Here is an 18,069-nt window from a genome sequence, read left to right on the forward strand (position 1 = left end):
ACTCTTTCTGTTGGAATAAACAGGTCAAAATCAAGTAGGCACAGCCTGGAGGGAGATTGTTATCTGGAATTTACAGGGAACAGATCTCTTTCCTCTGCAAGTATTATTTCAAAGCAAGTAACTTCTGGGGTGGCAAAGACACAAGTCAGGCTTCTGTAAAGCAAGCTAGAAGTGACCTCCAAAGGGGAAAATACCCAGGATCTGTGCTCTAGTTTTGCATATTTAAGATGGTCATGTGGGAGAGGAGGCTTAGTTTCTTTTTAACCAGTTTGTACTTTTGCTCTGATCCTTCAATTTTTTTGTTCTGCACTGAGAATTCACATCTTTGCTTAGTCAGGGTTTGTGATGGTTGTAGAATAACTGTGAAGGCAACACAGAAACAAGCTTCTACAAAAGCAAAAGTGAATATGTGAATATGAATACATATTCATCCATGTCCACTCCAGTGAAAGCAATGGTGGCTTGTCTTCACACTCTGATTTTCCTAATTTTAATGAAAGTGGTTTAGAAAGTCAGTTACTTGCCCAATCTCTGAAAACCAATTTCTAACTTTCCAGGCTGTAAGCTACATAAAAATTTTCTAAAGTGAAGCAATCACAAGGCAGAATCAAAAAATATGCATATTTGGCATATCACCGTGGCAGGGGGTAGGAAGTCAGAGTATCTTCTGAGTCCAACAGCCGACTGGAGCTGCACCAAATTGTGACGAGAAGCAAGATTATCCTTGAACCAGAAAACCAGTCATGGGGAAGTATCTACAGAGATGGAGCATCTGTATGGATTCCAACATATGCTTTGGGTTGCAAGCACACAGGGATGGAAAGCAAACAATCCCACCAGTGGAAAATATTTTCAAGACAACTGCTGGGCTGGCACTGATCAAAGACATTTCCTGCATTAACATCAAAAGCTGCACCTCATCCCCCCCACTGTGCTCGTGGACAGAGGTGTAGGATCAGCAGGTGTTCCTTTTCTGCACTGCAGGACTCTTCTGTACCTGGAATGAGCTGTGGATGTGTAAACAACCTGCCTAAGACACAGCACTGCTTCTTGCAGACACGGCGGGTGCTTCAGACCGAACAGATCCTTTCATCAGCGGCTGTTACAAAGACACAAGTCAAAGGGGCTCAAGGGGAGGCAGCCAGACCCAATTACATTCCAGGATCTCAAGCTCTTCCTTCAGGGAGCGTACAGCGGGAGGAGGGTCAGCTGAAGTGTCCCATGGGATGAGGGAGGAGGAAGAAGCATCCTGTCACCCCGGCAGGCTGAGCTGGGGGGGGACACTGCAGCTCCCCAGCTGATGCAGAGTAGAAAAGCAGCACAAGCATTTCCCTCTCTCAACGCGCGGGCTTCTGACCAGCCCTGCCCACAAGTGCTTTGCTCTGTAAGGGAAGCTGCCCGCCCCCTCATTATTATTCCAAGCATTACTGAAAACTTTACTCCAGGAACTGCTTCGGAGGGAGGACTGGCTCTCACCACCACGGCTGTCAGTGGCTGAAGCAGGCACAGGCACGGATTGCTCCAGCTGGGAGAGTGACAGTCAGCTCCCACTTCCCTATGCTAGAAGAGATTAACTAACGCCAGTCCAGTAATTTCAGATCTGTGCTGCTGTAAAAAAGCATTATTTGACTCTTCATATAATAACAAATAAAATTCCCAGAGTGTTTGTTTCTGCACAGATTCCTACATGTCCTGGATGACTTCTAAAGGAACCGCTGTGTTTCACAGCAAACACACATGCAGTGGCACAGGTAATACAAAGTATAAAAAAAAGCTCTCTTTTCTTCTTTCTTTGCTCCCATATCCAATGCTCAGGTCAAACAAGGGGTATGGAGTACTCTCAAAATTAAGCCAAAAATTAATAAATAATTGGGATTGGAACCCACAGGGGTGCTCTACTCCTATGTCCAAGCACACCCTGAAGTGTTAAGTTAGTACAAAGAGAGGATATTTTTATTGATAAACATTATATTGTCTTAGTGTAGATGTCTGACACATTATTAAATCAATTGACAAAACATTTAAAGTAATTCATTCTAATAAAACTTTTTGATATTCCATAGACAATAGTGCTGTGAATTTTGTTTATAATATAACACATTAAAAACACAGAAATACAAGTTTCTAATTTCAAGGTTACCAGCAAACAGAGAAAAATGCATGCTTTCATTTCTGTTAGATTTGTAACTTACACAGGCAAGTGGAACAGCTAGGCATAGAAGACTACTCTACAGTAAGTTGTAAAACATACAGAAAGGCTGACCTTATAACACTTGTACAAGTATGACAAAACCATTGCAACTCATTTCAAAAGGTAACAAATGTTTTGTCTGTGGCTCCACCATTTTAACACTTTTAAGCTGACTTAATAAAAAGCTATTTTGAGTAGAATTATTCTACTAGAAACCACTGCTTATTTTGCTTTCTGGCTGGTTGTAAATGAACATACATTATATGTACATTTGCACTCAGTTCCACCTACATCTTCTTCCTTATGATTAGAAGCATCACAGAATTGCCCAGAGATAAGGGACCCCGTGTCGTTTGCTCCCCACTCGAACCAAAGGTGCTCCTATCAGACACTTTTATTGCTGTGTTTCCTGCAGCTTGGATGCTGTGACTGTGCCACAAGGCAGAGAACCCACCACGCCCACGATTCAGACTGGCACGGTCTCAGGTGTCTGTTTTAGAGCAAGCCACAGCAGGGATCACATTCAGCAGCCTAAGGCTTCAGCAACAGCACAAACCCAAATTGTCCACTGTAGCTCTGTGAAATTATCACATCTTGAACAGCTGACTGCTGGGCCCTGAAATGATTTAAACACCCCCTGGACAGAGTGCTGGACCTGGGGCTGCCCCCACATGCCTTGGTGATGCCAGGCTGACCGTGGGTGCCGAGCTTGGCTGCCTTTGGCTTGGCACCACGTACACGCCACAGTTTGGGCTTGGCTAAAACACGCGAAGGGGATAAAACTTGTGCAGCACACTTGAGGATTAACAGGTCTGTCTGCTCACCCTTTTGTTTTGTGGAATCCTGATTCACCTGTGCCTCAATTCCGATTGCCAGGCCCGTGCTGGAGTGCTCGGCAGGAGTGACCCTTCCGCTGCTTGTCACACACCTGTGTCTGGGACCAGTGGAAGGACCACCCCCGCCCTCCCACATGTCCCACTGGCTGAAGCTCCAATGGATGCACCAGCAAGGAGAACACCCAAACGACTGCCAGACCTTGCCGGGAGGGTTCATGTTGCACAAGACTTTGACAGACAGCAAAAAATCAAACAAAGTCCCCCAAACCCTTATGAACAAACATCTTCCTAGTATGGTTTCAGTCTGGAAAACAAAGATTCGATGCAAGGACGAAGGTAACATTCCGTTAGTAATCTCACACACATACTGCCTGCACAGTAGGGATTCTCAGCTTTACGAGGGGAGACAGTGAAGTCAATCACACTGTTCCTCAAGGGAACACTAACTAAAATTTACCCCTAAATCTTCAATGCACTGCGAAGGTCACTGCACACCAGTGAGCTCTCAGGTACACAGATTGCTACTTGCACGCCTGTGCAGCCAGGGTGCGAGTCTGGAGACATTGGCTTAGGCATCTCTCTCCCTTCTCCCTGAGAAAGGGACAAAGTACTTCTCACCTTTCCTGATCAAAGACCAAGGGTTGCAAAGATCAAGTAGCATCCAGGCAAATCTTCATGTAAATGCGACCCGTGAAACTTGCCAATATCTGAATTCCACAACAGACAGCTTTTTGTGATGCCATACTATTCACGCTAGCATTTGCCCTCCACTGGTGCTGCATGATTACAGAATCACACTTTGTGTCCTTTGCTTCTGGCACCCATTAAAAAAAAAAAAAATCCATCAGAACAAAGTTACTACACAAACATCTTGCTTTGGCTTCTTTCAAAAACCTGTTGTGGTTCAATCTATGTGCCCGCTCACTTCACGTAAGCGACTTCACAAAGCAGTTCTGTGATACAGAAATGCACATTACGCTCAGAGGTCCTGACACAGCAGTGAGAAACATGAGAGAAAAAGGTTGTTTCTGAGAACCAAGAATGAACAACTCAGCTGAGCTCTATGCTTGACAGAATATGGGAGCTCACTCTATGCAAAACTTGAACATTATACAAACCTTCATGAAAGACTGAGGCTGTACTTTGTGCATTCTGCCTTTATCTTCCATTTTTTTCTTTCCTGATCTCTAACTCCCCCATGTCTTTAACGCTGGCAAAAGAAAGACTTCCAGTCCCCCCCAATACATGGTCTGTAAAAGGACTCCATTGGTGCTGTTGTGTTTTCCCCCAGTAAGCCCTACGTCATCCACACTGATAGTGATGATGTGATATATTCTTCTACACTGGAGATCTGCTGACCCCCCCAAACCAAACCAGTGCGGTGGAAATAGGGGATTATTGTGGTTGTGAGTGGTGGGACGGCTTTTACTGCAGGATTTCAAGGTGGGAGGTCCTTGCCTGCTGTAAATGGGAACAACCCTGTCATTAAGCTGGGACAATAAACGTTGGCTACCCCCAAGCATTTGCTGGCACATGACTCCTGGTTTAGGGGGATCTTCACATTTAACCAGAGCCAATCACTTATTGTTAAAAAGAACTGGCAAAACAAGCCAAAGGAAGATTACTTCCTTAATGAAAAGGGGGAACAAAAAAAAACCTCTACAAAGTAGTAATAAAAAAAATCTACTTGTGGGCAGCTTTTGAAATGTGAATTTTGATTATTGCAAACAGTACCTCAGGACAGGGGTATTACAAATATTAAAAGTGCAAGGAGTATTTATTATTTATATATTTCTACTCTTACAGATGAGCTGCAGAAGCGTCCTTGGATCTCTCAGCATTTCTCAGCTTCTCTACTGAAAGAAGTTAAAAGAAGCATTTGAGAAGGTCTCACCCCTTCTTGTGGCCACTTAAAAGGACGGAATTATGCTTTAAATAGCTTAGTCTGCTTGGCCCCTGGTCCAGGGGAACTTGGCATTAGCTTTAGGAGGGCACCGAAATTAGGTTCCTAAATCTTCTGCCAGCACGGGGAAATGTTTTCTTGAACCAGGGGCTCAGCTCTCTGTATTTGATAAATAAATAAATAAAATGCATAAATACTGCAGTGCAGAACTTTCTGAGCTCCTCAATGTCTTGTGCGTGCTCTTCCCCCTCCCCACCCCCCCAGGCTAACTTTACATTCAGCAATAGAACTGGGATTTCAAATGACTAACAATAATTAGAAATATTGCTGAATGCACACAGATAAGCTGTTTAGGCTTTTGACCTGATATATTACAGACAGGCAACTGCCATGCACCACTCACAATACCTTGCTAAAACAAATAAAAACTTTGCTTGAGTTTATAAATAGGTATGTATAAGACTGTCTTGAATACTCATACATTTACAGCATCTTAGCAGTTGCCATGATAAGAATTTATTCCTTTGCAGTAACAGCTGGTTACCACAGGGCATCAATTTAACAACAGTTAACACATATAATTTACTAGGTAAAGTGTGTATATATATATGTATAAATATTGTATTTTGTTTGAATACAAATCTATGTTCATACATTTAAAAAAAATAACACTAAAAACCTGCCTATGAATTATATGAACTTATAACTGAGTCCCTCAGTAAAACTCCCATATAGTATAATCTGGCTTCACAAAGTGTAAAAGGCCCAGGTCAGATCTAGAATCCCTTAATTAGATCAATTATATTTATTGTACAAAGCATGTCTTTGCACAGGGTACAAAACTCCCTTGAAAGAGTCTCTGAAAACACACATATCCCACGAAAAGCGTCCCCACGTACTTGTGCAGTGACTGATTGTCCCAGTGGCTTGGGGCACTTCCCAGGCAGGCAGCTCGTGCTCTTCGGAGTCAGGTGCTCGGAGGCTGGTACGCCAAGCAAGGATCTGCTTGCATTTTCTCCCATCAGCTTACTGGATCAAAGCCTGCACACCATTTCTGCTAGCCCAGAGCATTAATTCTGTGTTACAGAAGGCAGGATGTGGCTCAGCCTTCAAAGTCAGAGGGATGCAGCTTATGAGAAAGTGGAAGCAAAATTCTGAATCCTGGCAACACAAGGAGCAAGACAAAATAAGGAAGCAAGCAGGTGGCTGCTGGGTGTACAGGGATGCCTGCTCTTGGGAAAGATTTCATGGAACGTCCCAACATTTATACAGGCTCTATCCAAAGTCCTCCTGTGACACAGCATCTGCCACCCAACATCTGCCTCTACACACAGAAAGTGAACGGAGCCCTTGCTGCCTCCCCTGCTCCAGCATTTGTCAGCCAAAAGCAACGCTGACCAGAGCTAAGGTAAGACTTGGTCCTCAGAGAAATACATGCTCCTGCTATGGAAAAGGAGCACTGGCAGCAGTAACCAGTAGCCAAGGGGCCTGTGTACCAGCAGCCCTCTCCTCACATTACAGGACAAAACGTTCAGCAGCAGGCACTGCTCTCCTCCAGGAACCCCAGGTCTTGCTCTGCTTGTCAGGCACGCCAATGGAAAACCTCGGCGACAAATGCTCAACAGTGGAGCAGATCTGTAATCACCTACAAACATCCTCACAGGGTCAGGCATCCAGAGGTGTGTTTTTCCTCAGCTGGCAGTAAAAACGTTACGTTGCATTGCTGCTGTAAAATTATCACGTTGACTTTTAGCACCATTCAAATCCAACCCGGCAGATGAAGATTACACTGACAAGATTTCTGTCAGGTTGTTCTGGTGTGGAGGGTTTCAAACTTGTTCTGCAAGTCTATTAGAAAAACAGAAACCTATCTAAAAAATACCACAATGAAGTCATTTTTGCTACATAAATACATTTAAAAATATGTTGCTTTAAACAAACTGTGCTTTTTTTAGAAGCCTTCCTGAAATTAGATGCTTCTACCCAAACCCAAGTGGATAACTTGCTTGTGATGACAGACTGTTTCAGGGCCAGCATACACTTGATTTCACAGCCAATTTACATCCCCAGGGCACAATGAAACAGACTGCCATTTCTTACCCTATTGCTTTCCCAGGAATAAAGTGAACTTCTCCAAAAGGCAGGGATTTGTCCACACCAAGCTCGGTTCTGCAGATTCAGCCAGACAAGTCCGAGCAGTTTGGGCAGAAGTAGATGCATTTTGGAACTGTGCTTCAGATTTGAGGCCAGGAAGTGCTAACAGAATATTCATGTAAATTCCCTTAAAGGTGCTTGGCCTTATTAAATTAATAGTCATTTATCTTTTCAGGTAAGAAAAAAAAAAGGTCACTCACCCAAAAAAATGCAGCGTCCCCATCCCTTCCGGGACTCACTGCTACAAACACATCACTGACCCTACAACAGTCACTGGGGTTCTGCCCCTGGTTTCACAAAGGTCAGATTTCACTCAAGTCCCTGAATACTGAAAACTCTCTTCCTGAAACTAAGCCTTGCACTCGGCTTGGTACATCCATTCAGCACACTCAGACTCTGCAGCTCCTTAAATCTGAAGTGGCTGAGGTCTTTCAAAATATTCAAAGCTCCATTGCTTTCCTGAAAACCATGGGTTTAAACTGTTTAACTTCCCTTAAAAACATGGCTTTAAAAGTTAAAGTTGTGCCAACCTAAAAGGGACATTCTTACCCAGATTTAAGTCTCCTTCAGACAGACTTGCAGTGGCTGCTGATCAAGTGGAACTTTGTAAGTACAAGGCAGATTTGAATCTAGGTAAGCATGGTCCACTGAGATTGATTTTTAAATTTTATTTTTAAACAAGTTTAAAGCTCCAGTGGTGTAACTTTGAAACAGGTAAACGTCACACTATCGCATCTCTGTGAATTTTAATTGAAAGGATTAGAGTTTCCAAAAAATCTTAATATAAGAAACCTTTGTCAATCAGCAGAAAGCTATGGTTTTCTAAAAAGTTGTTCAACAATATTCAATTTACATTCTAACTCACAAGTATCAATAGGGGTATTTGGAAAAGACATATAAAAAGCCCTGTTCTGACAGCAGGGTATTAAACGTTACCTTTAGGTTGCTCCACCTGCCTTGAATGTTGTTTTTTCTAAACTAGACTGCCATTCTACCTGATTTGTTTCGCCAAGAAAAAATGCCAGTCCTGCCCCTCGTTCTGCACGAGCACCACCATCACAAATCCAAAGGTAATCAGTTGATTTCAGTGACACTGCTGAGGACAGAGAGCTGGAAACTAAGCATGCAAGTGACATCACAGCAAAACCAACAAATTATGCAAGTAAAAAATCTCCCATGCACACATTTCGGATTGGTGTTCCTATCACAGAAAAAGTCTATCAAGAAGTGCAGCACATGAAAAACAAAAACAAAAAGAAAAATGGGGGGGAAAAAAGGCAAGTAAAAAATTGACCCTTGGTAAGGACAAAAGCAGTTTTCCCAGCATGTCTTAAAACCATCTGTTATCATACCCTATCCTATCATTCTGCCTTCGAAAGGAGGCCATCCATGTCAGGCAGATCTGAAGCCAGCCAAGGATCACATACTTAAGTCAAAGTCAGAACTGCAGTGAAGCGTCTCCACGGAGGAAAAGGCTCTTTAATCTCCCTTTGAAATAGTCATTAAAGATCGTCTGAAATTGCTAGGAATGGAAACAAAAACAGTTGACTGGTCCAAAAACCGGAGCAGCCTCAGATGCGAAGGTGACCCTTGCTTTCGGAAGATTAAAACTGCAAATGAATCACAGTCACGCTAAAAAAGCCCAACACAACACTGCTTCACTGGTGGCTCCGTGCAGCCCCAACCCCGGGCCTCAGAGCCCCTCAGCTCCCTCCTTTCCCCCTGGAGCAGCCACCCCCAGCCCCCAGCTGGCTCCTGAGCTGGAGGTGGCTCACAGCTCGGGCAGCCGCGGGCACAGCAGAGCCTCCCATGGGGACGCTGAAGCCAGGCACTGGCTGTCCTCCAGAGTCCAACCTCGGGAGGAGAGAACCCCTGGGAGGGAGAGAGCCTCTGGGAGACTCAGTGCTCTGCAAGACCCAGTAAAGCTCTGAGTCTGCACTGCATTGGAATAGGACCGTCCACGCGACTTTTGGAGCCGGCGTACAGGAAGGATGCCAAAAATTGCTGGTTTTTTGCCTTGGGGCCTTTTGCACAGGCTGTGACTGTGCTGCCACACGTGAGAGGCACGCTCCCTCCGGCACCGCTACGCACATTCAGTCGGTCTGCTCTGTTCCAAACCAGGCCTGGACCAGACGGTTTAGCTGCAAATCAGAAGCGCATCTGGCAGGAAGCATCGCTCTAGGACATGCTTATCAATTCTCCTGTGGCACAGGTAACGGCAGTTCCAGGTACCTTTTGCTTCTGCTTAGAACAAGCGACTCGCAGAACATTCTGGGAACACACACAAGTATCAAAGCAAGGTATTTCAGGTTTTACACACAACACAAAACTACACAATTACTACAGTATTTAATGCACACCAGTAGGAAAAGTTCCTAAAAAATACTTGTGCAGTTTTTGTGCCATGGGATAGGTAATGGCTATTTCGCAGAAATAGATCCAACTGGCTCCATTGGAGCAGCAGTATAAATATTCAAAATAGAAGTAATAATAGGCCCTGATATGGAACTTCTCTCCTTTTTTTCCTTCCCCTTATCAGCAAGGACACACACTCTGCTTAGGAGCTACCGCATCTCGCTATGAGAGCAGAGCTGCGTGTTTGTGGGGTGGCTTTAGTGACGCATGCCACACTGTTGCAAACATCATTTCACTTAAGGAAGTATTTTAGGCATTTTAGTGGTTGTTATTATTATTATTCATCTCATTAAGAACAACGACAAAAGAAACAAAGACCCAACGACAGGAAGGTACAGTGGGCTTCCCAGCGCAAGAGGATGTCCCGCGGGCACAGGTACGAGAAGGCTGCTCAAACCACAGCTGCAGGGCTCAACAAGCAGCAACACAAATGCTTTCCAGGACGAAAAATGGCGATGCAGGCACGTCATCGACTCTCTCTGCTGCCTGTCCCTGGACCCTTCCTTCTTCTTGCCAGGGATCCACCGGCACACGTTGCTCCCCGAGCGAGGCCAACGGGACGTGGCTTTTTCCACAGGACTTCGCTGCCACGCACAGTGCAAGAGCTGCCAGTGCCTCCACGTGTTTGGTGTAACAAACAAAGAAAACCAGGTGCTGAGCTGAATGGAAACCACAGGGTGTAAATATTTTCACTTACAACATTTTGCCCAAAGGAAACCAGACTGGAAAAATCCCTTCCAAAAGTGCAAATGAAATAAAAGTTGGCTTTTCATCTGTGAACAGAACGTGGCTCTCTTCTTCTTTCTTTTAAACCGGAGCTCTTTCATTTCCTGCTATAGTTTAGGGTTTGGTGTTTTGGTTTTTTTTCCTTTCTTTCTGTTACGTAGGGTTAGCTGTACCTTTACTATTATTTGCCACTGTTTGTACCATAGACAAAACCTAGCTGGTAGTCTCTTAATACATTTCATAGTAGAACATATACAAGAGGAAAAAACATACCAAATGGATCAGAAGTGATCAGTGCTTAAAGTAAATACAAGAGCTGCAGTGGCAAGAACCCACAGTATCAATACATACAAATGAAGCAGTGATGGTGTTTCTCAGGGGGCGGAATCTGCCTGCGTATTAATACAGAATTATACAAAATCTAGCAGGGATATTGGAACAATGAATAGCTAAACTTTCACAATAACTTAAGATCTGTGAGCGAGTCTGCATTGAAGATATTCCACATTTTAAAATGTGCCATCTCTGTCTGTGTCTTCCCCCATCCCAAAGGAGGGGTGATGAATCCACATGATCTGTTATCAGGTAAATTCAACTGCTAAAGACGACAAATATCTGGCCAGGTCCAGTGTATTCTTTAAAGAATGGCAAATTATGACTTCAGTAACTATGTCTGTGCAAAATATGCCTCTTTCCTCTTAAAGAAACCAGTGTCTGTAACTCATTTAGAAAAGTTTTGACATGTACTTACGTCCTTCTCAGAACGAATAAGACATGAACTATTGAATCCCCCCAAAACAAAAAATCTGATGAAGGAGAGAAAGTTCTGACCTTCCATTTCCACACGCAGATCATTAAAAACCAGGACACCTCCTTGGCAGCCCTCCTGGGCTGTTGATCAAACTATTGCTTGGAAATAACAAACGCCCTAATAAATAAAACTCCAACATTCATAGTAAAATGGTAGCGGTGTTTACCCTTTGAATCCACATTTAGCTGGCATTCCTCATCACACCTGTACAAGGTTAACTATTTATAGTAAAAAGTCATCAGTTTTTTCCTCGACAATCTTCTTTTATCCATTCTTATGCTGAGTACCTTGAATTGCATTTCCATTTTACACTGCCTTGTGGCCTTTGGATTGTTACAGGAGACCCAGCACTCAGAACGAGAAGATGCAAGAGAGGACGTTGATCTCTGGCAAGTAAAAAAAAAAAAGAACAAAAACAACACCCCCACCCCCCAAACAAACAAAAAAACCTGCAAACCCAAAACTAAAAACTAAAAACAAACAAAACAAAAAAACCACCCCCCACAACCAAAAAAAAATTCCCATGATTCTCCTTGAAAGTCAACCTCCATACGACGTACCCTCTTCTGCACTGTAGCAATAGTCTTAAGTCATAAATTAATTAGTCTTCCATCAAATAACTTAAAAAAAGAAGGAATTGTAGCAGACTAGTTTTGACTGGCTTAACGCCAGTTAGCAGCCAGTTCATCTTGAGTCCCAGTCACACTGTTCAAAAACTGAGCTAGGAAATCACACGAATGTTGAAAAGAACTCTTCACATCGACGAAGGATTGCTCCGGGCTGTGGGGGCCAGGGAGAGGACAAACCTAGATGGGGCCACAGGTCCTATGAACAGTGAACAGGATATAGGTCACGACTTGGAGGTGCACTGCATCCAGGAGATGCCAGCCGTGGCTTGTATTGCACAGGTAAAAAGGAAGCTCCTCCTGACAGTCTGCCACCTGCGTTAGTGATCTCTGCACATTGGCAAGTTCACAAAAGTGAAAACATTGAACTCTGTCATGATGGAGAAACACAGGAAGATGCCGTAAAGGGAAAGGCACACACACCCTAGCTTCTTATCCAGTTTCCATTTGTTCACGTGGACACCAAAAACCTACAATAAACACAGAGTAAGCCACCACAGCAGGAACATTTTGAACAAAGTGGTAAATCCCCTCCTCAGCTACGGGAGCCAAAAGAGGACTGTCCCCTTACTGATGATGATCAGTTGGAAGCAATCACAAACTGCAGCAAGTGAGCTGAAAACCACAGCTCAAGTAAATCAGAGCAGCAGTCACAGAAGCCACCCTGACTCACATCACCTCACCTTAAGTTCCTGCAGCAAATTTAATTTTGGCAAGAACAATCCCATTAAATTCAATCAGAAATGGATTTACAGGCCAGGTCCCTTTTTTTTAAATTCAAAATGCTTCATGTGCTCCTCTGAATCTCAGTCTAGAGCCACACAGTCCGAGACTGCTTGACTTTGCACAGTTTGCTCCCACCAAAGATTAAAAGTCTTGTGTGTGTGGGAATTGTGTTGGTGTGCATTGCACAGGACGCCCCCCCCCCTGCCCCCGTTTTCAAGATTTGGAAGATGTCACATCATTCCTCTTCTATCATTTCTGGGAAAGGTCAGGGAACACAAAGCACTGATTTCAACAGAAACATTGTCAGGCACTGTTTCTTCTGGACTGTGTTGTATTTCAGAAGGATCCTACAGAGCAACCTGCTCAGCATTTTGTCTGCTTGTCTCACAGGAGAATGGATCTCATCATGCATCAAGGGACCTGCTCCAGCTCTAGCAGAGAAATAACTGATGATTACTAATGGTTCTCCCAGGCTCCTCCCATGAAAACCTGTAGGAGCAGGAGTGCCATCCCGTGGGAGTGACAGCTCCTGCAAAGAGCCGGATCAAGGTCTTGGGAAGCTTTCAACAGCAGGGAGCACCCCATCCCGTAACAACAGACTTTGCAACCACTATTTCAGCTGGAGGTGAGAAAGGGGCAGGTGAAGAAAATGTCTATAAAAATCCCTCTTTTGGAAAAGAAGAACGAAAGACTATATACATACTGTGACAAAAACTGATGCCAGCAGGAGACCAACAGAATAGATAAGTCCTCTGCTGTTTAACCGAATCTGTAAAAGAAGGAAGTTTATCAAACCATCTCACAATTTCAAACAACAGTATTCCTCTCTGCTTATATTTCCATAATCCTAAACCGCTGAGCTGCTAAACAGTGGCTTGCAAGCTGTTAATGCCAAGTCTGACCATTTCATCACAGATTTCTTTGCCTACTCCGTAATTTGTCAAGGAAGGAGTGTTATTAGAGGAGTGTCCTTAGGACCTGACAGCATTTCACAGTGTTCCACTTCCACGTGAGCTTTGCATTCCCTTGTACTATTATACCATGACATTTTCTTTTTGGCAACTAACTCCTATATAAGTACTGTAAGAACAAACAGGGGAAAGGAACTCTTGCATTCAGTCACCAATTAATGCTTCACAGTGGGGGAAAATAAAAAAGGACACGCACGAGAAGCTAATTCCTTCCCTACTCTCACTTTATTTCTTCCCTACTCTTACTCCTCTTGGTGAAGGGAACAAGTCAGTAATCTCAAGACCAGAGCCTCAGGTGCTGAAAAATTGTCTGTGCCAATGCATCGTGGCACACCAACACGGGCTGGACATGATTTAGCACTGAGGCAGATCAGACAAAGAGACAGCTTACTGCCTGCAGCGCTGCATAAGGTACCCGGGCACATCACAGGCTCTGGTGTAGCTGTCTCCATGGCAGAGCCCCAGTTACAGCCCCTGTCCAAGAGGAGAACCGAGACGCAGGTCCACAAAGCTGGGACGCCATTAAACTGCCACTTTTAGAGGCTCTGGAGTCTAACCTTAGGCCCTCACCTACATCTTTAAGGCCCAAATACTTTTAAGAACATGGTTTTTGTGAGACATAAACCCAAGGTTACAAAGGAAGGCTGCAGGGAGTAAAGCCATTCCTCCAGTCCTGCTCCTCAGCTAGGACCACACTTCTCCTCGGTTTCCCATCCTTCTCTTGGGGAACTTAATCATTATCCTTTTGGTCATTTTTATATGACCTTCTCAAACAGCATCACCTGCAGCATCATCAGGGAACAATTCAGCGGAGGCTCTCAAGGAGAGAGAGCTTCTCCAGGAGCTACTGTGTGGAGGGAAAGGTCGTCCTTCTAGGGGAGGTTGGCTTCTCAGTGCTCCCATCCTTCCAGTTAGACTATAAAGAATCCCATTTGCAAGAGAAGTGCATATTTCTACTGTGACAAGCAGCACTACAATTTTAAGAATGCAGGGATGCTAATACAATTGTATCATTTTGCACCACAGTCAGGAAATCCTTTTCACCCCAATTACTGCTCCTAAATGCAGAGTAATGATCTAGGTTCACTCCCCAGGGACCACCGAGGGGAAAGCCTGACTTGTAGGGTCAGAAAGGATGATCAGTCCCGACACTTTGAAACTCTGAGCCTGCACTGAACTCCATGCACCCAGGATCCTCTGTGTCAATCTGTGCTGCCCGAGCTTTGCTGTTCCCTTCACACTTGTCAAAGTACCAGCTCACACAAATGGCACATTTTCCTTCCCTACTGATTGTTGACATCATAAAAAAAGGCTACAGCCATGATGATCATTTTGTCTGAAAGGTACTGGAGGATTTCTTTAGGCTATATGCTGTAAAGGTATGGAGGGACAGTAGGACCATTATATTCCTATGGCCATCACATGTTAAATACAACATCCTCACCAGACTGCTCAAAGAAATGAAGGATTTGGATTGCTTCAGGGCATGAAGACCGACTTTGGGACTGTCTGCATAACTGAAGATGAAAAATGTCATGATCCCACTGCTAATGCAAACTTCAGAGATGGACCAGCCCGCTCTGCCTCAGTCATTCCTCTGCACCCACTCCTCCTCTCCTGCTTCCACCCATCAGAATGGCCCACGCATAACAGCTAGACTGCATTTCCATCTTACTTATTATAAAGTGCAAAAAACTGTACACTAACTCTGAGTAACTACGACACAAATTTAAAGCTGCCTTCCCTGCTATCCCAAATGAAGAGCAGCTGGCTAAGAAAGAGAAACTATTTTACAATAAATTCCTGTCTGGATTTTGGTCAGGAATTTCGTTTGACCACTGCCAATATCTGTAAAAACTGTCAGTATAAAAGGTATCAACTGGAAAGGGATCTACAGGAAAAGGAAGCAAGTGAAGAAATGGAATTATTTTAGCACGGAAAATGTCTGGATTTAACCTAAAGTGCGGATGCTGGTTCTCAGTCACCTTCATCCTCCGTAAAACCAGCAGAGCATTCCAAAGGCCTCTGTGTCTAATTTGCTGAGGACAGTGCTTTCAAAGAGAGGTGTTTGAGGCTGCTTTCTTCAGACTATCTGCAAGGCTCTTCCTTGGAGGTCATTTAGGGGAATAAAAGCTGCCACTGGGGATTATTCAAAAGCAGAGAACGTATGCTAATTATTCACAGCAGCTTTACCAACGTAAGAGCGACACACGTCATGCTTTTCCTGTGTGGGAAAAGCAGACATGGCAACCCCTTCTGCAGCGCGAGCACCAAGTTCCCCTCGCAGGGTCACTGTGCCAAAACACTCGAGTTTCACTCGCGGTCAGCAGTTCCCAACCTGCGTTTAACCAGCAACAACATCCCTGGCCCGGTATCTAGCCCGGCTCCCTCTGCTGGGCAAAGTAAAGAGCTATCAATTAACCTCAACAAGAACGCTCCTGCCAGCCCTGCCACATTTTTCAACAGGCGTCTACCTACTCCAGAAAGTGACCTTACAGAACCATAAGTGATTTTTATACAGTGCTGCTGAGTGGTCTTGAGAGAGTGAAATCCAAGCTAGGCGGAATCCCCACAGTTCACGTATGCCTCGTTCCTCTCACCGTACTTCTCTGTTTACCCGGAGGATCCTTCCACTCTCCCCGTGTGCCCGAGGCTGCTGGGGTGAGCCTGACTCACTGTGCCCGTGCGGGCCCCTGCCCGCGCCCCTGCGGTGCTCCCTGCAAGCCAAGCCCACGGGAATGCTGGTGTGCACAGGGTAACCCCACAGCACTGCAAGTCCAGTTCATCTGGAATTAGGCCCGGCACCCATCTGTGGAATCCATCTCCCAGTCATCCCAGGGCAAGCGTGCTTTGGGAACGGGCTTACATCGATGTCCCTTTGTTCCAGCTGTTCTTCTGATCTTTTCTATTCGCTTCTCGATTGTTTTAGAGCTCTTCTCACGTGTTGTTTCTGTCCTTTTCTGTCCCTTTTCTGCCTGCTCCATGGCAGGGAGGTGCCATGCATACATCACCTCCTGAGCCTCAGTAGAAACATCTGGAATTCTTCACAGCTTTTCCAGGACTTTGAGCTCACCAGCAACGTTCTTTTACTCAAACAGTTGCACTTTTTCATCCAGAAATTCCAGCTGTGCTGTGTTGTCTAGTTCAGCCAAATGAGCTTCCTGACAAACCCTTTCTTTTCCTGCATTTGACTTCGGACTACCTGCTGCTGTTTCACAGATTTCCCATCAGTCTACAGCTCTGGAAACATAGATTTAACTGATGAACTATTCCACTCCTCTGGTAACCACCACAGCCTACCCCATTTCTTATCATGACTTTTAACTGTGAGCACAGAAGCTTAGAAGATTCTGAAATTTGAAACAAAAGTTTAAGAAAAATGTGTCCTTGATGGGTGAAATTAGGGCAGAAATTAGTCAAGCAGCCCTCTCATGAGATGAGTGGCATTTCCTGCAGGAGGCAATGAACACATTTCCTTGGGATATGTGAAAATGTGCAAGTTCAGGGAAAACAAGGGCAGCAAAACATTCAGAACTCACAGTAAGGGAGGAGATAATTTCAGGTTTTGGCAAACACCAGAAGAAGAGTCTCAGCTGGAGTCGTCTTAATTATATAGGGAAAAGCCCAGTCCCCTGTTCATTTAAGAATAGGAAATGCCTCTTCCCTAGGAGAAAACTGTCTGCAGATGAAGCACTCCCTCATACTGCGAGGAGGAAAAATCAATATTCCCAAACTCCCCTTTGAGGACTGGCTTGTGTCTAGGGGCTGAAGCTGAGGCAGAAGAATGCTGTTCTGGCTGATCACGCACGGAAGGTTTGCACGTTCACAGCCTCCTCTGTCAGAGTGTGAGGGGGGTGGGGAGGGTGACCTCCCTGCTGCTTGTGCAGCAAATGCAAAGATGCTGCCACCAGCTCCAGTCATTCCCATGCTGCTGTGGCAGCCAAGGCTGAAGCTAAACAGCAGAGGAGAAACAACGGAAATAAAGTTATTCTATTCTGAAGTTCTTTTCTGGCAGCTGCTTGAGGGAAAACAAGGAGCTATTGCCAAAACCCAGACCGGTTTTGCTTCAGGGCCCAAATATGACAGAAATTACCCCAGTAAGGAATTTCAGAAGGGCTATGCTTTGTTTCCAGTCCCTCAGCTGAAAAAGCTGCAGGTCTTCTGTATGTCTGGGGATCCTTCTCCTTCAGTGCCTCTGCCTGGCAGTGGAAATTCTGTCTAAATCCTGCATTCCCAAGGTCTTGCCATGAGACAGCGGTCTCAGCAAACAGGAACTTCAAACATGTGCTACATTCCTGCATGTTTAAATGGGATGTCCTTCTTAAAGCTCTTTTTAGACTCCTAAGAAAGCATCCCTGTTTTGCTCCATATCACAAAATTCACTTTGCAGAGGGTACATACCTGGAGTGCTGCACGTGGCCACTAAGGGTTATCGCGCAGGAGATGTGGGAGCTGTGGCTGCAGAGAACTCCAGGGATGCTAGAAGGTTTGGCAGGGACACTTTTGCTCTACTACAGTATAATCATCCCAAAAATCTCTCTGCCATGAAGCCAGGGAGCCAGCTTTGTCCCAATGTACCATTCACCCTAGTGCTTTGGAATTAAACCAGGGAAAACCAACCGGTCAGCGAGGAGCGAACCAGTGATGCTTCCCGTCTCCATGTGTGCTTTGCAAACATTAGCTTCCCTCCGGATTCTCCGATGCCTAACA

General features: G+C 44.8%; 1 protein-coding gene across 2 annotated transcripts in view; it reads right to left on the reverse strand.

The window, feature by feature from the left end:
- Nucleotides 1–1,931: 1,931 nt before the first annotated feature.
- SLC24A3 (solute carrier family 24 member 3) overlaps nucleotides 1,932–18,069 on the reverse strand; it is a 100,185-nt gene continuing 84,047 nt past the window's right edge. For both annotated transcript variants that reach the window (XM_008630751.2, XM_017730433.1), the window contains exons 15-16: nucleotides 13,092–13,157; nucleotides 1,932–12,132 (exon numbers count right to left, since the gene is read on the reverse strand). In XM_008630751.2, the coding sequence (XP_008628973.2) occupies nucleotides 11,983–12,132; nucleotides 13,092–13,157 (216 nt within the window). In that variant the 3' untranslated portion in view covers nucleotides 1,932–11,982. The remainder of the gene's footprint in view (nucleotides 12,133–13,091; nucleotides 13,158–18,069) is intronic.

Source organism: Corvus brachyrhynchos, unplaced genomic scaffold, assembly GCF_000691975.1.
Source record: "Corvus brachyrhynchos isolate BGI_N302 unplaced genomic scaffold, ASM69197v1 scaffold133, whole genome shotgun sequence".
Classification (NCBI taxonomy): Eukaryota; Metazoa; Chordata; class Aves; order Passeriformes; family Corvidae; genus Corvus; species Corvus brachyrhynchos.